Below are 26508 nucleotides of genomic sequence, written 5' to 3' on the forward strand. Positions count from 1 at the left end.
GCTGCATACAATCATGCACTACACTTAATTAGAAGCTTCCATTAGTTGCTGGAAGTTAGAAACTTCTCATGCTAGAAAAATATTAAGAGATTTGCACAGAGTTGAAGAATAAAATCCATCCTTGCCCAGTCAGCCCAAAACATTTGCAGAAAATAAGTTATATTGAAAACAGCATCAAGAAATACATTCCATAGATTAGAAGTTCCATTTTGTTTTACCTGCATGTGAGGGGCATTCAGCAAAGCATTAAGCTCCTGCCCATCCTTATGGTGACTGGGTTTCAAAACACTCTGTACCTAAAAAGAAATCAAGTAGTCAAACTCTTAATCTACCCAGTGATTTATCAATTCTCCCTCCCCTACTCAAGCATAAACCCCTACTTGCAATTATTCATTTTACTGAAAGTAAAGCATATCCACATAATTGTTACACTGACTGACTGAACTTAATCTGGTACACATTAGGAAAATATGCAATGAGACCAAAGGACTACTCCAGCATATCTTGCCTCAGTAATTCTCTACCAAATCTAAGCTGGTATCCAGTACATCACACAGCTTTGTCAATACCAGAGACTGGCAATGAGCTCAGCTACCACAAAGATGCACACAAAAAAATTAAACTCCAGAAAGGAACATGCTAGTGAAATCAGTCACAATGAAGTCTATTATGTGAATACGCTGGGTCTTTTAAAATGTGCTAATTTCTCATTAACATGACTAGCCTCCCTTTTCCCTAAAAGCAGATGGTTTATTTTTACCCAAACTATTTCCACCAACAGCAAGACTAAAGATTCCAAGACAGGTTTTGCAATACATCCTGAGGCCCCTGCCTCAGGAAGTGTACGAGTCAGAACTTCAAAAGGTCTCAGGAAACCAGGTGTCTTTGGGTGGTTCCAAAATAATCCACATTAACACAAGGACAGTTTTTGCTCAAGCTAGCAGCTTCAGTTTCCTAAAAAGGTTTGCCTTCTCATACAGTTACCAAACATACATTGCCAGCATCTCTTGCAAATACTAGAAAATCCTGGTATGCTTATAGAAAAAGCCAGGAAAAGGGAAGTCCCTCTTATCTAAAGGTGAGGCTGAAGATGATACTTTCCATAGTCATTATCCTCTGGCCTAATCTGACCAAAGGCACACACAAATCCAAAAGCACAAATTAATCCAGAAACATCAAGAGTAGGTTATACTTACCAGAGCAGCAGCTTTCAGCGGGATGGAAAACATTTTTTTCAAGAGCTTTTTACTCTTAAGGATGAGGTAATGTGTCATAACAGAGAACCATGAAACCACAAGTTCCAAAGTGAAAATAATTAAGCTTTTTGTGTGATCTAACAATATCTAAATGTCTGAAGAGCCTCTATCTATAAGCAATTATCTACAGAAATGCTAACAACTCTCTTGGATGTTACCAGATGACTGCACTGAAAACAGCAAAGATACTTTTAAATTCTAGCATAAGCCACTAAATGAACTGTTCCCATGGAGCAAGATCCTTACATTGCCAACCAAACATTGTCACATGGAACAAGGTCCTGGGCTTAGCAATAAACCTGGCACAGCCTCCAAAAGCCTTCCTTCTGACATCCCTAGAACATGCCTCACGGCGAACAAACCTAGTCTAGCTTACAGAAGTCAAACAAGAAGCCAGATTTAACTAAGTTTTTTACTGATTTCTTTAAAACCCCAGAGAACAGAAAGAATTCAGCTTCATATAGGCCTAACCTCAGTCATACCTCTGAACTGGCCAGGAAGCTATTATCCCCGTCTTAGCCTGAGTTTTAGGATGCCATATAGCAGACAGAGCACTGTAAAGGATGTATTTCACTAACAAACTTTTCCTCTGTGTTGAAAGAAGAGATTCTTCTATACAAAAGACTTTCTCATAGAAGTTTATTTAAGGTCTCTAACTTTCAAGGGACTTTCTTGAAGAAGCTACAAGAAGCTTTAAAGCCTTATTTATCCAATCTTTATGACCCCTTCACAGGAAAACCTACTCAGAAAGCAACTTAGAAGCCCTGCAAGCAAGACAACCTTTTGAATGCAAGATCAGAGTTTGGGGATTTGACAGGGGAAAAGAAAGCAACCAGGCCCAACCAGTCATTCTGTGTGTTGTGAATATCCTTCAAGTTGAATTTCTGCTTTGAATAATTTAATTATTCAAAACTTTAATAGCGCCTCCCCTCCCCCTTTTAAGAGAAAGATACATTTATTATTTGCTTATTTAATGAAGTGCTAGGAAAGCTTCAGGCTGCTATTTACACCACTTACTACAGCAGTACTGCCATATGCCAGATTCCTTTGTTGCTCATGGTAATGAATCCCACAGTTTTATCAGACGAAGAAATTTGAATGTAGGCTGTCTTTCCAGAAGTGACACTATGGATAGCATAGGCAATCCACACTAAATATGTGGCAATAACAGTATTTTCTTAACTCTTCAGCTTAGTTTTTATTGTTAATTATGTTAACCTTAGTTCAAGCAGCCCCCCAAAAGCTATCAATTTGGTTTCATTACACACACCACAATTTGGAGGCATGTACTGTGGAGTCACACACTGCAGTGATATTGAACATTCAGAATTTAACTGCACCTGCAAGATCCTGTTGTTGTTTACTCTCAGGTGAGCAGGGCTGTCAGAGGGAATATACATACACGTTGTAATGCACTTATACCAGAAGTTACAAGCTTCCAGTGCATCCTCTCAAAAGTACTGATCTAGTTTAATTGCCTGCACTTGAAGTGAACAGTAGCAAATTCAAAACCTTTAGAAACATAGCCTATATAAATTAAGCCTATTTAAATATACTTAATAGCAAGAACATCTTTAAGGTATTTGATACGTGCTGTTACAGGCCAAAAATTACAAACTGTCTTGAATGCTGCATCAAATATTCCTACAAGGTCAAGATTCAGACCATGTTCCCATAATCCTTGCCCCCATCTTGGACAAGTTTAAATGGATTTAAAAATCAATTTAATTACACTTGATGTTTACTGGCTATTTTTATTTAAGACTTGGAGTATACCACATTACATGAAGATTAGCTCTCTAAAATAAATTCCTTCAGCTCAAGTGCTTCATTCCACCTTTTTAATTCAATTAAAGTTTCTCAAAAAAAAAAGGAAAAATCTTGAGTTGTTGGTTCAGACGACTAGAAAATAAAATGTATTAAAAACGTACCGTTCCACTCTCATGTATTGTTAGTGGTTAAAAAATTCAAAATAAAGTTTTCACAACACACTGTTCGTACACATTATGTTTTATAAAAGCAAGTCATCAATTAAAGAGTAAATGAAAACAGATTTTTTTAATTAAGTTCAGTGTAGCAAATGATAATTCCCCCCAAACACACTTCCAAAAGTGCAGTTTATTTAAATATTAATTTTTACTATTTTTTTTTTTTTTTAAAGGGAGGATGTTTCATGCTGCAATATGAAATTGTGTGGCAAACTGTCTTTTCCTGTTAGTTACAGAAGCATGAGCTCTAGAACAGGTTCTCTTCTATAACATAAAGCCTCAAACAAAACACATCTGTAGCTTTAAGTTAGGACATATACTCCAAAACAGTTTGAGAGTTGTACGCTGTCACTGATGACTTGTGCACTAAAATATGCACATTAGCGTTACCTGCCATTTAAAATTAATGTTATGCGTGTATCTGCTATTTTTCTTTCTTGTAATGTCTTATGTCTTTTATCATCAAGATGTTATCAGTATCTTAAATCCAGGCTTTTGAAAGTGTCTTTTCAAAAACACCCTGAAGTAAGTAAACGAACTGCTTTCTGGGGGAGCTTCCCATGCCTAGGGTTAGGGATGGAAAAAGCAAAAGACACAACCAAAAATCACAGTACAAGCAAAAATCTGGACATGCAAGATAAGACACTTTGTCAGGATAAAAAAAACAAACAAAACCAAAACCAACTTTTCCTAAAGCATAAATAATTTTCTCCCATACTGCTACCATAACAAATGCAGAAGCCTTTCCAAAAGGAATAAAGGATCCGAAAAACAAGCATAAGATCTTCTATTCGGGCAAGACTAGGAAGTACAGAATGATGTGAATGGAGGCCTCAAGGTGTTCCTGTTGAGACACTTCTGTCAGTCACAGAAATATTTGTCCTGAATTTCCAGCTCGATCATTTCAGGATGCTATTTAACATATTGCAAAATACAAGGCACTTAAATACACCAGAAGCTGAATCACCGAGAAACTAGATTACATCTGAAAATGGGAACAGACATATGCAATATATTGACTTTTCAGGAATTTCAAGGCTGGACAAGACAGGGATGGGAGATGAAGAATCAAAATGAGTGCACGAATATCTTTGCTTTTATGTAATAGTCTTCTGGGTGATGACAAAATTACATTGGTTTAAAAATTTTAGATTAAAGAAATATTTTCTTTATGCTTAACTTTCTTTATGGATTGCTAAGAGACACAAAACTGGCTTTGCACCACCTTCCGATTTTAGGATTTACCAAATCACCTGAAAAAGAGAGGAATGTGTTGGGAAGGTGAGTGGTAGGGAAGATAGAGAGGAACATGAAAGTTTGAAAACAGACCCAGAATTTTTCTAGCATATTTTCTTCTTGGAAACTTCTATTAAGCAGCAAATGAAAGGATATCATATCCGTGAAGGGGAAAAACCAGCTTTCTTATGAGATAAATCTGTAACATCCTTTATTATGAAGAAGATTCAAAAACTCTGGCTTGTATTTGAAAGAAGTCCCAAACTAGGCCTGTGTAAAGTGGGTGTTTGGGGAAGTAGTTTACAAACAGAAGTTAACTGAAAAGGTTCCTTCACACTCACAGACATCGAAGAAGCCTAGCGAGGATCCTATAGCAGCCTACAGGCTGATGAATAAGCCAGAGGGAAGCTCATCCGTAAAATACTCCCACCTGGTTTTGGCACAGTCTTACTGACAAACCTAAACAGGAAAATCCTGAGCTGCAGTTTAATCAGCACACTGCACCTTTAGATAACATTTGAATGACGTCCCTCAAGAATCTGTAATTTCTTCTGCAAAAGAACTTCAAGCTTGCTATAATGCTGTTTTCCTTGACTTACAAGGTTAAAGTCTAGAAAAAGGAAGGAGAGTGGAAAGAGCTGTTAAAAAAAATTGCTTCAGGCAGAAAGAAAGCCAGAAACTTAAAAAAACAAACAAACAAACAAAAAAAAACCAACTTGCTGCCATACTGAAATTGGAGTGATGTGCCTTTGAGCAACTACAGAATGGCTATATACTGGCTCGGGTACTCCAACTGGTGTACCTGAGCCAGTTTTGAACAGGTAAGTTTGGTTCACTGGGTGCTAAATGCTGGAGCATTTACCCAGCCTCTGGATCTGGCTTTGCTGAACACTACAGTGCTATGCTTGCACTGATACTGGTATTCAAGCTAGCTAGTTTAAAGTTAATAAATGTGTATCCATATAAGGTGTAGTCACTCTTCACTGCAATATATACATGCACCAGGCCATGGAAAATGAAGATTAAGTTATTGAGCAACCCCTCAGAGGGTCTTAGCTGCATCCAGCCGCATGTGAAAACTGATTCTGTTCACAGCAACTTTGTATCTGATGAGTTTTCTGTAAATCACTACTAATGGTTTTAAAGCTATTGTATACAGGTATTGTCCACCTATATTCAAGTGAATAAGCCTCAAAGAGAGTAGTCAACCTGGCTGAAACTGTAAAAGTATTTCAAACTTTAAGATCTGACTGAAAAGATTAAAGTTAAAAATCTTGCTCAAGTAAATTTCTAAAAGTATACTTTAAAAATTTCTAAAAGACATATCAGATCTTATAAAAGATCTGTCATCTCTCAGACAAAAATTAAGTGTAATCTGACCATCACAGCAGTAATTAAAACATTGAAATTAAGTATTAAGGGATCTGTTGCTCACTTTAAAACAGAATGCTTCTTTCCAGTATGGCTGTATTTTCAGAGATGCCTCCCAATTTAAGAACCATGGCTCAATTCAGAGGAAAGTCACAATAATCGAGAACTGTAATTAAATTCCTGAATGCTTGGAATAAAGAATACTGAAGGTAAAAGAGTTAGATTTTCATAACTGCTCCCTCTTCCTATGTTTAAGCATAGTACCTTTCCTGTTACATATCTATCCATGCTAAAAATGGAGTTCTTATCCCCAAAATATTTTTCTGGTTACTGTTCGGAATCCTGGAGAAACCGGATACAGCAATCAGTGACTATTATAATCCCCTTCATATTCAACATTCAATAACTCAGACAAGCTTGACAAGTACATATTTCAACAACAGCTATGATTATAGGTTTCATACATATTACAGAGATGCATACTGTACATACCTCTTGTGCTAGTTCTTGTGCATTGGAGATGAGAGGATATGGAGGGCTGGCTTTGTTCATGTGCACTGTAACAGCATTGTGTATCTTAAATGCATTCTGAAAATCAGTATTTTGAACAAGCTGTAAAATGAGAGAGAGATCTTCTTGGCTCTGAGGGTCTACCAAAACGTGCTGGATATGCTTAAGAGAAGTTAACAGTTCTTCCACTTCTAGGTAAGAAATAACAAAATACAAATAAGGTATGAGTTAACAAGATTCAAAATTAATTTTTATATTAAGATTGTAAAAAAATTTTTGCTGTTCAGTTTTTAATCAGCAATGATGTATGCAAATTTAGTAGTTATCAATTATTCACTCTGACTTTCACTATCAGAACATATCCGAATCAAAAAAGCACCCCAAGTTGGTAAAATGAGAAATAAAAAAGCTGATACACTGTTTAAATTTAAATTCCTATTGCAGAAGCAGTTGTTCTCTGAAAGAAGTCACGAGTACGTGAAAGATCCAATAACTGCAGCTCATGTATAGCTAAATGGGAAAGAGGGACTATTTTGCTATATGAAAATAACTCCTTTGCTAAACTAATGTTGATGCACTGAATATTCACTGTTATTTTGATACATCTTTCTATCTATATCTGCCACATATGGCAGATATATCTCCCTCAACTAAATATTGCTTACTTACAGAATGAGTGATAAGTAAACTACACAGTTTCTAAATGTAAAATTATGCTCAGTCTTAGCACATTAAAATAAGAAGGTAAGGATGAAAAAAAAAATACCACTTATGGTCAGATTTTTGAAAGTCATCTGCACCAGAAGGAAGTTCACATCTTTTACCTACGAGATTACGAGTTCTGCTTGGACCATAAAATATTTTTAACATATGTTAATAACCAGTTTCTACCTGTTTGCAGAATACTGTACATGTACTACATTCTTGAGCTTCAAGAACTAATCTGATGCTTTACGGGTGCTTTTTAAAGACTGTCAACAAATTTACATTTTTTTAAACCAATCCAAATTTCTGCAAAATGCCACTTCTCAATATTAAGTACTTAAGAAACTACCTAAAACAAGGAATATGAATCATAACTATAATGAGCATAAACCCAGGTAAGAAATCCTCAAGCAGACCAAAAAAAACCAGTGGGTGTTTTGAGCCTGAAGTAACGTATGCATTCTCATACTTTACCTGAAAAAAATCTGTTCAATCAGAAGAGGCTGGTGAGCTATTTTTTATTTTAATAAATTCAAGTAAGCTAGAATTTTGAATCCTGGTATTTTTAAAAAATGAACAACAAAGAAAATCCCAAATTTTAAACTGTCAATACTGAGGTCAATCTCCCTTACTGGTATTAAAATATCAGCTTTGAGAATTATTTTTAAGTTTTAGCAACCTTCATTTATTCATTATGAGCTAATTAAATACCATTAAAATAGGAATGCTATCAAGACATCAGCTAATTTGCATTTTTTTACATGAAAAAATCACAGTAGATACTGATCACTAACATGGAAACATTCTGTCAAGAAGTTTCCTTTACCTGTTTTTAAGCTCAAATTCACCAATACACTGAACACAATGCTAGACTCAAACTTGTTGAGCACAAGATTAAAATGGTTGATAAATGGGCACATGAAAATCATAAAGCCTAATAAAATACGCATTTAAAACAAGTTTAATGGCTTTAATTTTGGACAAAGCATACCTACATATACGTTTTCAATTTTGAGTTTGCAAGTCAGTCTTCTGTATAATAAAAGGAAATAAAACAATCCAGAGCTACTACTCTTGGACTTTACTGTCTGCAGGACAATAAAAAAAGAATAAAAAAAACCCCCTCCTAAACCATTCCACACATGCTAAAAACATCCTACCCACCAAAGGTCAAGGGCTTCTTCCTGTAACCACCAAGGAAACAAAGGGTAGTAGTACAAAAGCTGCACAGAAAGCTCTGATACTGGCTGTACAGGATATTCCACAGGTGAAATCCAGTACAGCTCACAACACTAATAAAGGCAGCCAGTGTCTCACGAGGAACCTGTATACACAATATACTGCCTATCACACAGGGGGAAATGCCATTTGGAGAGAAGGCTAAAGAACACTCTACAAGCAAGAATATTTGCTAAACAGGATGTTGTCAGCTGGCAAATGGCTTGCCTAGTGGAGTATGCAGACCACCAAAGCATCTCAGCAACTGATTCTCCCAAGTTGGAGGAAGTGCACTATTTTTTTTTTCTTTTAAATGCTGGAAAAGTAGTGTAAAACAGTCAGATGTTATTGTAAAGTTCCTACTGATACCTGCTCAGTTAAACACACCAAACCAAAATTCTGCTATTTGTTACTGTTACTGGATTCAAAAACCAGTGAGGCATTAGAGAAGAACCTAACAACTTCTAACTCTTCCTATGCATAAATTTTATTCAATTATTTCCGAATTGTCTATCTGCCCCTATATATGAGAACTCAAATACATACACACATACGTACACACACAATTCTCTCTGACATATTCCATATAAGATATAAATACATAGATAGACAGACATCTTATTCTGTATCTATATAAAGACGTCCTGTTCCTAGATGCCGCTACATATTCTCTTTTCAGCACTTTGCTAGTTCCTTTTGTGTCGCCCTTTCTTACAAACTACCACAGTACTCTCCTCTCCATATAATTCCCTTCTACATTGAATCTTCATCTGTGTAGGATGCAAAAGCCCTATACCAAACGATCTCCCTCCACCATGAAACAGCAAACAAATACCTGCCTCATCACAATTCTAAAAGACAAATAATGCTTGAAAGGAGTGAAATGAAATCTTCCCCAAAAGCTAGCAATCCATTTCCTAGTCACTTGTTTAATAAAAAAACCATACACATAAAACCACATACAAATCTGGCTTTACGCATGTCTAACTCTCTCTAGGTTCCTGTTTCTGAATTCTAAATCAGATTAGATTTCAGTGCAGGTTTTTTTTTTTTCGGTCTTTAAAAAAAAAAATAAATGCCAGGTAACAAGAGATTCGATCTCTAGACATTTCCTATTGAAAAGTTGTCTTGAGGGAAAAAAGTTCAGTAAAAGACTAACATCTGCATTTACTCACAGAAAAATGTCAGGGTTCTTTTGCAGAACAAGTCCATTTTTTAATCGCAGTTCAATTAGCAATCGACTACTTTTTTTTAAAGTCTTCTTTTACAAGAAGTGTTGCAGCCTTTTTTCCATTAGGCTATGAAATGGCTGGAATGTGACTGAGCACGGTGTGATATACGCATTAATCAAAAGACTGCCAGGGCAAAAGTATGCAACTGTGGGGGAGGACCTATGGTCACAGCTTAACATGTTAGATTAGAAAAAGAAGAAAAGAAAACAGTTGCTGTTTATCACCTTACACAAAAAGTTATGAACCACAAACTTAGGAAGATATAATTGGCTTTATTATATGTCAGCACCAATATCTTGATTCCTAGCTTTTTTAATAGAATCTCTAGAGTACTCTATATGTGCTGGTACTAGCACTCTAATATTACTCGAATCACAGGGCTAAGAAAAGTATTGTTTTATCCAAAACTATTTCTGAAAGTTTATTTATAACATATTTATAAATAAGTTTTGCCCAAGGTATAAAAACAAAAAATAGGCAGCTTTCCCCTAAAAAAAAAAAAAAATTTCACTGTAGCCACAAAAGGTTTACTTACATGAAATGTCAGTTAACTTGTTTAAATTAACTAAATTAGCTGAATGAACTGTAGCAAACAAAATTTTTTCTCTGTTTTATAGAAGTAACTGGCTTTTTCACAGCAATGTAAGTACTTATATGCACATGCTCTAAGTGCACAGAAAGTAATTTCCATCAAGACAGCTGTCTAAATCATATACTGTTTTGACAACAAACATGCCCTTTAAAATTGTTTTGATTAAATGTCCTGTTTTATTTTTATAAATAAAATCCAATTTGTTTAATCTAGTCTGCTTTTTTTTTTTTTTAAGGTGAAAAGATTAAAGACTTGGCAAAGATCTGCCAAATTAGACATTGGCATTTATAAAACATTTTCAAAACTAAAAATACAGACAATCAGGTCAATATTCTTATTTAAAACACGTATCTTTAGCAGAGGCTCTATGGATTAACACACACACACAAAAAAAAAACACTACAAAAAAGAAAAACTAAAATCAGTATTTTAAAAAAGACTGAATAAGGGTAGTTTAAACATCTCTATAATTCACTAGCACCTGCCCAGTTTTATTTGGGTTTCTCCTAACAAAGCGTAGAGATTTGTGAAAGTGACTAAGCACTCTCATCTGGACAGCAAAAGTGGAAAGATGGAAAGAGTCAGGAGCAGTGTAGATCAGAAATTCAGTAAAACCAAACAGACCAACCGCAAAAAATGCCACATACTAGCAGTTATTTTTAGGACAAAATCATGGGCTAGCAAGTTTCTTGAACACCAAAAAGTTGTATGTGTAAATTTTAAAGAATCTGGCCTCTCCAATTCAGGTATTCAATAAAAAGTATTAACAACAGTGGACTCAAATCCTCTCTATGAAACCATATTATTTAAGTGTGTGTGTGTATATATATTCATATGGCAACATCCCTAGCCCTGATACTAATCAGGAACAAATAGCTTTCAGAATAATAAAAAAAAAATTTTCTTTTGAAATTCAACAGAAGTGTCAGATGTTAGAATGATTAATCCAGAAACTGGAAAAAGGACACGCTTAATAGTGGAGGAAAATTCTGCAAGAGGCCAAGTTACTGCAGAAGCACTTTGTTAAATTTAAAATTATTACTCAGTTTTTGTCAGCACTAATGACTGAACAGAGATTCTTTACAGACTATATAAGCTAAGAGATCACGGTATTTCATTTAGAACTTTTTTTTAAGTTTGCAACAACTTAACATCACAGTTGAGTATAATCAAAAGCACCACTCTTAACAGGAGCGTTAAACTATTATAAATCCTCTCTTCTTAAATCTTAAGGCTACCTAATCCAAATTGTTACTATAATTCTGTCTGACAAGGAAATAATGGTAGTATGTTTGTATGTCCGTCAATATTATGTCATGACTTCTCCGATTGAAATAGACGCCTATGAAGCCCTAATTCAGCTCCCTGGTGCGTATATGGATACATCATGATTTAGTCCAATTACATCTCCTAAACCTCCTTGCTCCTCTAGCTCAAAGAGACCATATTCACTCACTAGTCAATACTTCTGCTCTATGCACGTACTTTTAAGCCTTATTTACTGCAATTCAGAGACAGACATAGTTATTTTTTTCATTTTCATGGTATCCAAACACTGAAGGGAATAGCTTTAGTTAAGTCATGCAATTTACTACTGTGTTTTTACAGAAATATGCTCACAGCAGAACAACAACAAGACCCAAGCTTCAATTACAAAAGTGAGGAGGAGTTTATCCTTGTGGACAAAATCATCTAGTCATTTTCCTTCAAGATACATCTTATACCATATATTGATATTTCCTAATTTACCCCTTTCCACGTACACATCTCCACATTCTTGTCTCCAGTGTTTGGTGTTTTTCTTCTTACATAAAGTATTCATACAATCCTAGCTTCCATTCACACCAATTTCCCCCTTCTCTTCTTGCTGAGCCAAACCTAGTTTCCTCCTTCCAGCTTTTCACAAATACTGTCTTTCTCTGCCAATCTCTCAGCTTCCCCCACAGCTTGTACCCATTTTATCCCCACACTGAGAGATTTTCAAAATAGCCTTTCATCATCACAGTAATTTCTCCACCATTGTCTCTCCTGTTCAAACAGCTTCAGTCTACCCCACCTCCTTATTGGTTCTCAGACCCATACTTGTTACTCATTTCTCTCTTTCCTACCAGCTTCCATGCCTAGCTTCTTTGCCCATTGGTTTCCACCTAGCCCTCCTTCCAAGTTCTCAGCATCTCTGGCATGAAACCTAGCCTCAGCTTTCCAATTCCAAGTCACACTCTTTCCTCCCTTCTGTAGTTCCAATTTCCAGCTCCTCCTGTAATCAGTCTTCAGAGCTTTTAGCCACTGTGGCTAAGATGCTTCAGAAGTCACTTCTACTGTGAAGTGACTTATACTTCAGAAGTCACTTCTAAGAAGTCACTTCTACTGTTTGATGTCAATCTTTGCATCTTCTGCTTTGTGTTCCCTCTGAGAAGAGAATTTCACAATCAACTATCTAACACTTCATAAATTATAGAATCTGCTTCTTACAAAGAGATCTCTTGGACAGAAGCTGACAAGCCCTGCACTAAAACAAGGTACACCTGCCTTGATCGTAACTGATCCTGCTCTCAGCAGGCGGGTGGACAGGATGACTTCCTGATGACCCTTTCAACCTAAATTTTCCTAGAGGGATTTGTACAATAAGGATTACCAGAGGTTATGGAATAGAGCCATGTCTTTAGCAGAAATGTTGCTCAGGCACACAAATACTAAAGATGAAGCAAAAAAAAAAAAATTAACAATTTCATAGCTATTTTTCACTCTGTGCTCTCAACTACCAGCCAATAGGAAATAGCAGCAAGAATTTTTAGTGCAGCCCCAAAAAAGGCACCTTTTTAAAGCAATCTGTATCTCAGAACAGGTATAGATTTGGAAATCTCAACTGGACTCCTACAAACTCCCAGTGTCTCTTTTTCACTCCAGTGACACACCACATTTTAGATAAATAGATACTTAGGTTTGAGGAAGAAACTTAGAAACTTTTTCTACACAAGCATAGTTAAAGCAACGACAACTATGAAATGAACAATTTCAGATCTATTTCTTAAAAAATTACTAACATTACATTTTCAATGTCTAAAGTGCCAAGGTAAAATTTAGATTTTCAAAATTTAGATTTTCACTATCAATGCAAATACTTTTAGAGAAAATGTAAATTACATTAGGTGACAATTGATAATGCAAGACAGCCAGAATAAGAAGCCACCACCAGCATGCTTCTCTTTAAAATATTAAAAACTCTTGTGTTTTGATTTTAAATGACAATAAGTATTTATTCATTGCTTATTCTGGTCTGTGCTTCATCAAACATAATAAAATTGGGTGTTACTTGCATGGTTTTCCCCAATCTAAAGAGGATAGAGACATCCACTGAATTCATTAGTTATCTACAGGGTATTTAACTATTCCCCAAATGGATTGGTTTTGAAAAGCCACTTGCTGAGGCACATAGCCTGATGCTTGACTAAATAAATAAAAAACCCAAACCACCACAAATTCAAAGGACCAGAAGACTTCAAATCTGTATTGGAAGAATTAGCTAAATTAGGTTTTCAGTGGCCTAAAAGAATATTAATATCAACTAAATATTTCTCCATTAGCCCATTCATTGCATTTTACCTACCTAGTGTCTTCACAGTATAATGAGGACTCTCCAAAACAATTCCTTCTTCTGTGTCAAATATTGGGTTATCTATTCCAGTTTTAGGAGGAATTTGTGCTAGTTTCTTTAGCCTCATGGAAGCAGTAAGGTCCAGTTCTTGTTTCTTTCCCTCTTCTTCCCGTCTGCGCCTTATGTCCTCCTGCTGCTGACGGATTCGCTCAAGTTGAGCACTCCGCCGCATGGGCATCATCCTGGAGCCCAAATCCCCAGGGCAATCAACAGCCATTTCTCTGTGCTTCTGAGGTTCCTCAGGAGATGCAAGATCCACATTTTTTGCTTCACTGTCAGAATCTTCTGCGATATGTCCATTCATATGGGAAGTTGTCATGATTATTTGTAATTATGCCTATTCTCTTCAAACAGAAATGCTGCTATTAGGCCAGTTTTTGTTATGATGTTGCGTAAAATCCATTATAACTTCAAAAATATTTCCCTTCCATCACAAGGCAGCTGAAGAAACATCCAGGAAGAAAATCTAATGAAAGATATTAAAAAGAAGTTCGTGAATAACTGCTTTAATAAGGAAACACCTAAGACAGTTCTCCAGGTCCCCAGGCATCAGAACAATGGAACTTTTCCTCCACATCTACATAGTGCTTCCTCCCCTACTAAGAACTACAGAACCCTCACAAATCTGTTTCACACATTTTAGTAAACTTCACGTGCCAATGTTAGAAAAGGAGTACTGTTCAAACTAATGCTAAAGTCTCTTACATTTCCCAGTCAAAGGAGTGGAGATTCTGCACTTAACACACACAACTGCAAATCAGTTTTTTGAATGTTCCCACTCAGTTTTAATTTATCATTTCAGTCTTAAAAAATCCAACACAAACCATGCTTATGATCCTACAAACACTAAATATGAATAACTTGTTATAAACAACACATTCACACGAAGTTTAATAAGTTAAACACAAGAAAATATATTTGCATTTATTGTTCATAGATTGAGGCATTTTTATGTAAACATTGCTTCCCAGGTTCAGAGAGGACAGGTCTGGCACAGAGTTCTTCCAACAGATACTATCTAAAGCAGTCTGGAGCTGCACTTACACAATTCCAAGTAGAGATAGAGTCCTAGGATAAGGGTTGGACAGTTCTGGTTAGCAGCTACTCTTAATACTTCCTATAGGTATGCATTAAAGCAGAAAGGATTAAATACAAGAGCAAAAATCCTTGTGTGGGCATACAGAGGTATAGATTTGACAGAAAACAATAATTAATTTCCACAGTCAAGTAGTGACATTCCACTATACTCCTTACACCTTAATCTGGTTTCTCATTCCTGATGATTCAGGCTAAAGAACTTAAGTGTTCTGATAAATATAACCACTCAGTTCTTAAATATAATACTTATAACAATGTGTTTTATACCACATTGCCTTTCTGTATCACAAAGCCAATGATATGTTACCCTCAATATATCCCATTAAAAGGTCATAAAATTAATAAATAGTTGTGTACAGTATTACCAATACACTTAATTTTTCAAGTTCTTTTTTATCCTTTTTTTTTTTTTTTTTTAAATTTACTGAAAGGCAATACTACAACATATCTCAAAGTTTTATTACACACTGGAAGCACCAAGACAAAAAAAACCAAACAAACATAAACCCAACCAACTTTCTTAAACCAAATGTTTGTGTTTGGAGGAGGAAGAGAAAGATGCTTACGTTGTAATTAAGTTGAAAATTAAATATCAATAGTACTGGTTTGGAGGAGCAGCAATAGAAACTCCTACACAAGTTTCTGCCAGCTTGCAATTCTAAGTACAGCTTTTCATTGTCACAAGGAGTAGTATACAGCTACATACAGCAACACCAAACCAATTTTCTTTACTTGTTTCCTGTCTAGCCACTAGTTCCAGTTATAACTAAGATCTTCCGAGAAGTAAATATTAAAGCATTTCTACGGTAGTAAAAATTCTTTTTTGCCTTTAAAAGATACTTACTTGCACTGCACTGATACATAAAAATGATTTCAATGCTCAACATTCCCACATCCAGAAAAAATGCAGGCAACAAAAAAGCCCATCAAAAGCTGCACAGTAGTGGGGCTAGCACTGCAAGTACCACACAATTATTTGGCACCTGTAAAACTTTCAGTTAGTGCTGAACTTAAAAAGAACAGCTTTTCGAAGAATAAAGGCACATAAAGTTAGCATTCAGACAGGGTTATATAAAGCACCATATTAAAACACGGTCTCTGAAATTCAGAGAAAGGCAGATAACAACTTAGCAAAATGATCCTCAGAAAGCCACATTTCCCCTTCTGTAAAGGCAACTTCATTGTACAGAAATACCAACCCCAAAAAAGGAAGCCTCATTGGGTACAATAAGATTGCAAAGAGCACTAATTCAACTGTGGGTGGAAGATAATTCAAATTCTCTTTCATCCACATTGTACTGGCCATAGCTTGTCTGAAGACTGAGCCTTTTAAAAGTTACATTCATCTTTTTTCAACGCTGACAAGCTGAAAGAAAATTCACATTCCTCAGTCCATACGGTACAACTAACAGGTGTCGAAACAATTTGAGGGAATGAACAATATCCATTTACTCAGCACTAAAGAAGTCAAAACCACTACCTGAGGATATGCAAGAAGTAAAATGCAACTTTAAAGATACCATAACACTCAATCATGTGTAAGGTAAATAATGTCACACTCACTAAAGAATCTACACATCAGAAAATGAAGTTGATGGCCAGTATTTAATAACTGATCAAAAATATTTAAGGTGGGATTAGCTACGTTTCCTCCATCAAATTTAAAAGTACTAGCTACCTAAGACAAAGAGTATCTTTTGAGGTTAAGTCAGAAAAAGGGCACAACAAAAACTCATGTACCTGTACATCGAATGAGAAGTTTTAAAATCTCTTTAGTTTAGTAATAAGCACTGAAGACCAGAGAAACAAAAATATAGTCCGAGATAAATATTAGTAATAGGCAACCATTAGTAACATTGCTTACATTTTCAGTACAAGCTCCACGCGAGATGCAAAGGGCGTATAAATTCTTGGAACAGAGCAACCAAGACATTTAAGTGGCCTGTGATAATAGCTGCTCACTTTCAGTATTTAAGATCTGAATTAAGTCAGTTAAGAAAGAAACAAAAGTTACGGAAAATTAAGAGTTCTCCTGCAGCCACACTAACAGCAATATTCAGAAAACTGGCTTCAAAATTTAAGAGAGTTTTAGGAGAATTTTAAATAGAAAGTATTTTTGATATCCCAGAAAGTTAGATGTCTCTGAAGCAAGCAATAAACAGTACAGGCAAAGTAATCACACTCAGATAATACAAAAGATAATACAAAATATCACTTATAAGGCAGCCTAAAATTTGACATTACTGAAATATCAAACCAACTCCACCCCCCCCCCCCCCCCCTAAAACTAGTTGGTATCCATAAAAGCAAAGGTATGCTGCGAGTCTGGAATGCTAGAACAACTTCCTTTAATCAAAGAACTTCTGATAACGGGTGACCCCTTCCAAACCTAAGCCCACTGTTCTTTCTGCTGTCTCAAGGCTGCTTCAGAAATCACAAATCCTCATCTCCAACAGTTTTGGAAAAATGGTACTGCCCAATTGCAACAAAAGAAATAAGCACATAAGGAAAAAAAATTCAGATCACCTCTGAATTCCCTCTCCACAATGGTCCTAAGGAATTTAAAATGTAAAATATGACACTGATAAAATGTTAACTCGGTCCTCAAATTAAGGTGTGGTGTAGCTGAGGTTAAAAGTAAGATTCAGCTTGAGGCAGGCACCAGGAACGCAAAATTTTACTCTAACCAATAAGCATGGCATCAAAGGTCTTATGATGAATAATTTCAGAAACAGTTTTCTTGGCTTTTCTTTCTGAAGGTTTCTTCTGCGATTTTAAAAATCCCAAGACAACAACAGTAAGGGAAGGTTGTTATACAGTCTGTTCTCTGCAAGTTGTGGATCATCCAATAAACCAGCTTTTCAGCCCAAGAGGAGCTTATTTTTGCACATTAATTCTTACACTAAGGAGGAAAATTTAGATGTACTCAATAATACTGATTTTTACTACATCATATGTAAAATATATAGAATAATATTTGGAATTAACAGAATTATTTTCCACTTTAGAACTTAGTATTAGCAGTTTTTATACTCTTTAGATATGTACAAGTCTGTGTTACACAGAGTTTGGTTGCTCAAAGTTTAAGAGGGTTACATTCTGGCTTTGACCGTCTTCCTTTGAACTGCTGATACCTAACAGGGGAACCTTAGCATTTCCACATGACACGTAGATCTTTCCACATAAAGCAGATTTATGACTGTTTTCTGTCCAACTTCATATCACAAGTCTTACTAATATGGTTCTGCAGAGCACATATGAAAGTCTCTTCTTCACAGACTACTTTTACTATTCAAATTTTTGCCCTACAGAGGACAGTTTGTATAAACTGCTAAAATAAGTACCACTATTGAGAAAGAGCATTTCAGTCACTCTGATCACCATCAGGCATCACACAAGAATTTAACTGTTAAGGAATTATGAACAGCAAACAAACTGTATTTCTGGTGCAAGTTCAAAACAGCAAAATTCAAGAAAACACACAACTACTCTCTTGTAAAATATAGTAAGTATAGTTAGCAAGTCACACATCATTATTCATACTGACCCCTAACAACGTCAGGCTTCTATCATCTCTTTAACCACCCTGAATACACTAAACAAAGCACAGACCCCAAAAGCTCTGTCAAAGAACATACATACATAAATGCAATCATCTTGGTGTGCAAGGCAGATGCTAGTATAAAATACATACTGACAGGGACAGAAACAGAAGTGCTGTAAGGTGGTGTAAGTTTTCACTTGCTTCCTGGGGACCGTGGCTGGTCTGCACAGCAATCCTAATTGCTTTAACAACTAAATTCTTTATAGTAAGTTTAAATTTGTTTTGCTTCAGCAACTTCCAAAAAGCAAAAACGACACTTTCTGGAGGCTGAGGTTGTGTGTTATATTTCAGTGGTGTTTAAAATTCTTTCAATGCTAGAAGTACGATTAGACTTGATAGTTCCCTTTTTAAAATTCATTAAAGATGCAAATTCTGAATGACTGCAAGGGAGTTCAGTGCTCACCTCCAACTGAATTTGATTAGTTTTAGCGCAGCTGAGAGTATAAAAGCCCAACCTACATCTGTAATTATATTATAAACACAAGAAATACATATTTAACATCAGGCACAGTGCAAAGGATTTATCATCAGCTGAAAGCCATATACTATGACAGACACGGTATATTAAAATATTCATTAAAAACAATTGGAAGAAGACTAGGTTGCCGAAGTAAATTAAAAGTTAGATTAAAATCACATACAAGATGCTTCCTGATATCTGAATTACTAACAAAATATGAGCATAAAATTATGCTAGGTATCTCTACTGTGTATTATTAACAGCTCACACAACAGTGGGTCTTCCAGTATTTTTACTCAGCACTTCAGATTTCTAACCAAAACCTAAGTCATAAGAATTGCAAAATAACACAGTAAAACACTTTAGTAACTCCACAAATGGAAGCTCAGTGTAGGAAAAAAAAATTCCCAGCTTTCCCTGCATCATCTCCCAAGCATCATTTGTTTCTTCAACAGTATTTCAGCAAACCTGCAAGATTAAGAGACTTGGAAGCCAATTACATAAAGGAAAACACAACACAAACCATGTTGCACAACATAAAATTAACCACTACTTGATGAGAGTTAAAGATTGGAGTTTATGGTAGAAAATACTTCACAGATATCTCCTATGGAGCTTAATAGTACCTGAAATACCCGGTACAGACTGGAGCAGCCTGATGTTTTTCAAAAGCAAGTAAAAGTTACAAAAACTATGACAACTTGATACTATTTTTCTTAATTTAAAAAATTCTGCAATAGAAAAAAAGAATTCTCTTTACACTAGCTTTGCAACACATTCAACACCATGACTTCTGGTACGGTTTGTTTGGGTATTTTAGTCTACAATATTTGACATGATGTCCTCTAATCAGATGCTCTAGCATAGTCTTGGTATTGGAAGAAAACTCTACTTTAATACCCAGCTGACACTTATTTCTAATAATTTCAGACCAGAGTTCATTATAAAACCTGTCAAACACTAACTCAGTTCAACATGCGTATTTCAAAGGGCTTTCAGACATGCCAAGAGGTTTTAACATTCCACGCTCACTTAAATGTGCAAGATATGTGGATCAACAGCAAAAAGGGCTAAACCCTCAAAAGGAAAGTAATTTTCATTGTTAGTGCTTTCTAGGTTACATTTGTACAGGAGGAAGAACAGTGTTAACTTGAAACATTAAGGCACAAACATTAAAGAAACTGATAATTCAGATGCTAAGGTTAGATTCCAGTTTTATAAATCGTATAAACAAATTGCTTGGCGTGCAAACATGGGAAATTGTAAGCACATTTTTGAATCGCATTGGTATTACATTTAAGAACTGTGGTCTATTTAAGACACATTTAACTTTATTAGGCTTGTTTATCTGTTGATGCAGTGGCAACAATCAAAACAGTCACAGCTCAAGAACTGGCCAGTCTACACTATCAACCTTCAAAAGATACAGGGCTACTACCTACAGAACAGATATGAACAAAGTGTTTTCCATGAAAAACATGGACCAGTAAGAGTACATCATGTCAATAAACAGCCACATCACTCAGACCTCTCTTCAGCAACTGCACCCTTGCAGTAAAATATATGCAAGATACCTTTGCAATTTCTGTGCACATACTATATGAAATTACGACACACACAGAGTCTATATCATAATTTCATTGTGTATTTGCACATGACAAACAAGACTGGGTTTTAACCTGTTTCACTGCAGAAGCATAAATTGCTTTCTAAGGTACATCCGAAGATTGTTTTATATAAATATTCAGTGTAATACAACACTCCATTCTTGTTTCATTCACTGTCGTAACTTTTAGTCACATCAGACTACTAGATATATTTCTAAAAGAGGCCACGTTTAATTTAATTACCCAGTGTGACAGACAACAGAGAGTCTGGATAAACAACTCTCGCTGCCTCAAAATTAAAAGCAGAAATGCAAGATTTGTAATTGTTATCCCTAATCAAAGTACTCCTCTTCATTGCCAAATGTCCAAAAGAGCAGCGGGTCACTCATCTGGCCCAGGGAGGTGATGTTTACTCCCTCTCCAGCTCCCCTGGTACCAGAGCTCCCTGGGCAGCAGCAGCCGCCCCCCATTTGCAGGACTCTGCTGCTGGCTCCCATGGTGACAGCTCTGTCAGCTCCCGGAGCTGCCGGACTTACATGACACGCCAGCCATGCGACGCTGCTCCTCAGCTCGCTCCGCCGCTTCTCCCCAGATTTTGAGACCGTGGCAGCCTTCCAGCCCTGTTAGAAATAGAGACGATTACCCAAATGCAGAGGCGAAAAAACACTTTGAGTTCTCTCAAGCTCGGTCAGCAGATGGCTAAAACCTCTCAATACGCAGCAGTAGCGAGGCCAATAAAACCTCTGAAGTACACCACCTTCAACTGTACTGTTTACAGCGATCATTAGAAAACACACAGCCTCAATGATTCAGGTAAGTGAAATCAGCTGAAGAGATATGTAGGATACAGCAGAGCAGATTACTTCTGATAATATATTTTAGCTCTTTTAGGTCTAAAGAAATTAATGCCCTTTAGAATAAGCATGATCTAAGCTTTAAGAAATTGAACAGGCTGATTTTTATAACAGACATAACAGAGAAGTCATATGAAGAGGGAGAAACACTTAAATCTCATTTAAATTCTTACCAATCTCTCTGTGAAAAACACATGTTGCATGCTCTATTAGAAGCAATCTTCCTTGATTAGTATCTCAATAACAAGACCCTTTATTCAGTTAAAAGTGATAGCACAGGTCAAGCAGAACCACTACACAAGAAGCTTTCTTCAGTCTTAACAAATCTGACTTTCTACCAAAAGTATAAATGCTTTTTTTCTCGGTTACGCTAATAATTAAAATGCTTCCAAAGTTGACCAAGATTAAAAACAATTGTTGAAAACACTAAGGATAAACATCTTTCTTGTATGCCACAATTCCCTTTGTTTTAAATATACACCACCACTTACATCAGCATGGTTTAATTTCTACTTTTTAGACCAAATGAAAAACAGACATGAGGGGGAATAAAGTTTCAGTTGGGGTGACTACAGATGTATTGGGGAGAGGGAATGACAACAGAAACAAATCAGAGTAGACTTCAAGAAGCTTATTGCTAAAAATCACATCTAGACAGAAAAATGTAAGACTTTTGCCAAGGTCATTTGAGCATATTTTTAAGTTCAATAATATAGTATTTCACTTTTGCTTATATTTTGCCTTCTGTATCATCAATAAAGCTCTGACATAGTTTAACGTCTTTTGAACATTTATGAGCAACTCCTAGTGCTGACAAGACCTAAATTCTACTTTAGGTGACGAGCACAGCAGAGGGCAGCCTTTACACCAACTAATGAAAACCTGAAAAAAAGAAACACGCTCACTTTCAAAAAGTAGCCCACAGAAACAACCAACACTATAGCTCATTAAATGGTCTGACACCCACATTACCCTAAACCAGCACATAGATTTACTACCCTAGCATCCCACTATGGCTTGGATTAATAGCCTACAACTATGCATACATTTGAATACCCAGCTCTAATCAAGTCTTTAACACCAACAATCCCTGCTCAACAAGAAACATTTATTTTATACATAGATATGAGTAGATAACACAGATGTCTACGGGCTGCAATGAAAAGATGATAGAACAGTGAAAGAAAAAAAGAATTACCTTAATTTAGCAGTTATTCCAAACATTTAGAAACCTTCAAGCATAACAAATGAAGAGTAAAGAAATTCCTAGAATTCCAGGGGATGTTAACAGATCTCACAGGACAGCCAGAAGCATGATAACGAGACAGTCATTTCTTATCACCTATTCACAGACAGTTAAGACTTCAGATTTCATTGTCTTAAAAGTAAACACGCCTGTCCTTGTTTTAAACAGTGGTCATATTCTTTGTGAAATTAAAAATACTGCAGCTTTTTTAGTTCTCTAATAAGATTCCCCCATCCCCTTCAAATTCTATCCTTTTTGGCTTGGGTTCTTGCACCCTGGTCTCATTTTAATCCCTGTATTTTTTAGCATGTTATTTTTAATGTCAATGCTGGCCACTGCTTCACTATGTAAAACATAGTTTTAACAGTAAGCGTTCATGAGTACTAATATGTAAATGACACTTCCACTTCAGAGGTGATTGAACCAAAACTATACTAACTAATCCCAAATTAAATTGAAGATACAATGTTCCATAATTTACATCTCATCTGACATTTAAATTCATACAAAATGGCATTAGTTTAGTCCTCCACAGCAAGTTGTTCTTAAGCCATACTTACAATATTCTGGGAAAAGAGAAATTTCTTCCTTACTTACATTTTAATACTCCAATACCTGCTGAATCCGATAAACACATTTAGGAACATCTAAAGGAAAGGGGAAGACAGACATTCCTTGCAGGCTTTCATCCAAAAATGCTGAAACGTTAGCTATTTAATTCAACAGTCTTCAAAGATGCTAGATATAGGGACCAAGACTGTCTTTCAACTTCATATGATTGAGCTATAGGCTTTGCAAGTTCAAAAAGCAAAGCCTCACAACATTATGTAACAAAGATATATGTGCTAGCCTCTTATGTGGCCTTCCTCCTTGGGCTCCCGTCAACTCTTTTTTGCAATATTATCTGAATGGGTGACAGCAAAGCAATTTTTTTTTTTAATTTTATTATTATTGTCCTTAATGATTTAACCTGATTAGCTCCGTCACTGTATTACTCATAGGTATGTGGGGGAGGAGAGGGGGTAAGGATCTTCTGACTTTTTTTTTCTGACCACAAAAATGAGTTGAGACTTCTGAAGACTGAAATTCTGAAATATAGAACATAAAACACAAAATTGTATGATTGATGATCTCTGTGCTTCACAGAACTCACAGTCACTTATGCACCACAAACTCAGAACCATCACATTTCATTTGAGCTCTTCTCTAGTTATTTGCGGGGTGGGGGGGGGGGGGGCGGACGACACAGGCGCGACAACACACAGACAGACCACAAACTATTTGTTCTAGATACTCAGGTCTCTGATGTCACAAGTTTTTCATTGCTAAACTCATCTGAGATTGTGCTGACTGTTCCACTGAGCAAATCCCTAGAAAACTGCTGCATAAATTTTAGAGGTTTCCTTCTGAAGGATTTTCACTTCATGGGCATAATTCCCTAAGGTTTTCTCTTTCTAATTAACATCACCTGTATTTTCTACAATATCCACTTCAGTGTTACTACTATGCTGAGATGTCCTGTTAGACAAAGAAGACAGAAGCCCTTGCTACTATAGAAGAAAGAAACCATCTTCAACCACAATAAACACAATGGATAGCTATGGTGAATATATCCCCAAAGAAATATTTGGTCACAGTTTGCAGAGAAGGATTATGCTCAAGTTAATTAATGTACATGAAATCTGCTGCAATGTTTCTCACTCCTGAGAAGTTGAAGACAAGTAGCAAAGTCAGAACTCAAAAGTTTGCAGACTGAAACAACTGTTCAGAATTTGCAAAACATTGTAGTTCTTTATACTGTGTCAGTCACGCTACTTAATATTTGCAGAACATTTCAGTAATTTCTTCAGGGAAATCACATAATTTGTATGTTTGTGCACAGCTAACTCCCCAACTGCTAGCACAGAACAAAGCTGACTAGGCTTTCAAGTGTGCCCTACTTTTGGATCCTTCCAAACAGAGATCCCATAGTCCATGAATTTATGACAAGAACCCGAAAAGAGACTGACTGTCAGTATGTTAAGCTGGGCTAGTTTGCTGCTCCCAAAGACTGCAGTCTCGTAAGTCTTTCTCTTGACTGCTCCCTTACTGTCTCCACTTCTGGGTTATAGAGCCAATACCTTCTCTGGTAGCTTTGAAGCTTGTCAAATCTCCCTGTGAATCACCTTTATTCAACAAGACTGTAGAATGTTACAAAATATTTTTGTTTGGTTTTGGTCTAAGTGGCATGCTAGAACAGCTCACAATAATCTGAATAGTGACAGGACTGGCATAAGGGGCAGGAGCAAGTGGTTGAGACCAAGGAGGTAAAGAGGTGAGGACAGACACAAGCAGAAACTCCCCCTGCCAGCAGCAGAGTGCCAACTCCAATGGAACGTCATCTCATGCAACCATATTCTGTGAATTCACCCACTTCCCCTGCCAAAAAAAAAAAAATCTCATCAACAGCTACTGATTTTGAAAGAGCTTTTCATCCTAAAAAAGCCGAGCAAAAGCCACAAAAAAAACGCCCCACCACAAAAAAACCCAACCTCACACCTCAACCACTTGCATCTCTTCCTGATGATGTAAACAGGACAGTTAAAGAACCTATTGGTTTATCTTAAAAGGCATAACCTGAGACACCGCAGGTGTAAAGGACTGCAAAACTTGCATTTCTCTTCGAGCATATTTCCTCCCAGACAAAATGGTAAATTGAACACCCGTGCCTTGAAAGCATTATTAAAGGAGGTCCTACTGAATAGTCTGAACATCTCTGCATATTCATTACTTGAAGATACTCAAGTATTCTCAACCCATTACCTTTGTGTAAATATTATAAACACAATAGATGAGAATCCACAACTCAGAAAAAAAGTTGGTGGGGTTTTTTTTTTGTTTTTGTTTTTTTTTTCAGTGGACAGCAATAACAGAGAAGGTAATTTTCTGAGCGCTTTCAGCAAAAGGCATAAAATGGTACACCTACTGGTCAAACACTAATGGAAATAAAAGTACTACTACCTCAGGCATACATATACCTATATAATGGAATTCACATATAGGTAACCACTTGGAAATGGACGAAAATCAGAAATCACCCTTATTTCAAACCTTCCATTTACCACAAAGATCTGTTAAACTTATGGGAATAATGCCAACCATGACTGAAGAACTCATGCCGATTCCTTGGTCATACTATAAGGCAAGACTGCTCAACAAACCTATACCACCTAGTAACTTAAAACACACGTCACAAGGAAAACCTGTAGAAAAATACTTTACATAAAGTATTACCAAAATTTCACTACAGGATGTGAAAAATCAAGTGCTTTGTAAATAACCTACATTACTGGACTTAATAATAAAAAACGCATGAGAAAGCTTCACAAAGGCTATAAAGACATAACATTAGAGACCTTCTTTACCTTATAAAAACAGTCTCTTTCTCTCCTGTTAGATGTAAGTGGACTCTTGGGCCTAACATTAACAATCAGTTACACAAATTAAGATAAAACCCTGACAGGAACATACTCACTTCTGCAAATTGAATTCAAGAACATAAGCACTGTGGCTGCAGAGCTCTTTCACAGCTCAACTCTTTTGCTAAATTAAAGAAAGTACATTCAGTTTCTGAAACCTTGTTAAAGCAGATGTTCTTTTTATTAAGAAAACATTAGAAAATTGTGATAAACTCACAGGAACATAAGACTCTTTTCTATGTGAAGAGAGGCAAACTTATTTCGTATGTAGCGGTGCAATAATTCTGTCCAGAAAACCATGTCATCACTTGAGCTGTTGAACTAGGATATTAAACATCACCATACAAGTCAGGGAAAAACACTGGTAAGCTAAATGATGTTAAGTCTCTCCACAGAACTCTCAAACCACGCAAAGGAA

General features: G+C 36.2%; 1 protein-coding gene across 3 annotated transcripts in view; it reads right to left on the bottom strand.

Moving 5' to 3' along the window:
• PALS1 (protein associated with LIN7 1, MAGUK p55 family member) overlaps positions 1-26508 on the bottom strand; it is a 60548-nt gene that overhangs the window by 16235 nt on the left and 17805 nt on the right. The window contains exons 1-5 of one of the 3 annotated variants that reach the window (XM_075502978.1): positions 23193-23210; positions 21069-21152; positions 13716-14229; positions 6344-6552; positions 219-296 (exon numbers count right to left, since the gene is read on the bottom strand). In XM_075502978.1, coding sequence (XP_075359093.1) covers positions 219-296; positions 6344-6552; positions 13716-14082 — 654 coding nt within the window. In that variant the 5' untranslated portion in view covers positions 14083-14229; positions 21069-21152; positions 23193-23210. Of the gene's footprint in view, positions 1-218; positions 297-6343; positions 6553-13715; positions 14230-21068; positions 21153-23192; positions 23211-26508 lie in introns of those variants that run through there. The other 2 variants (XM_075502977.1, XM_075502979.1) reach the window with 2 other exon arrangements.

This window comes from Mycteria americana, chromosome 5, assembly GCF_035582795.1.
Source record: "Mycteria americana isolate JAX WOST 10 ecotype Jacksonville Zoo and Gardens chromosome 5, USCA_MyAme_1.0, whole genome shotgun sequence".
Lineage (NCBI taxonomy): Eukaryota > Metazoa > Chordata > Aves > Ciconiiformes > Ciconiidae > Mycteria > Mycteria americana.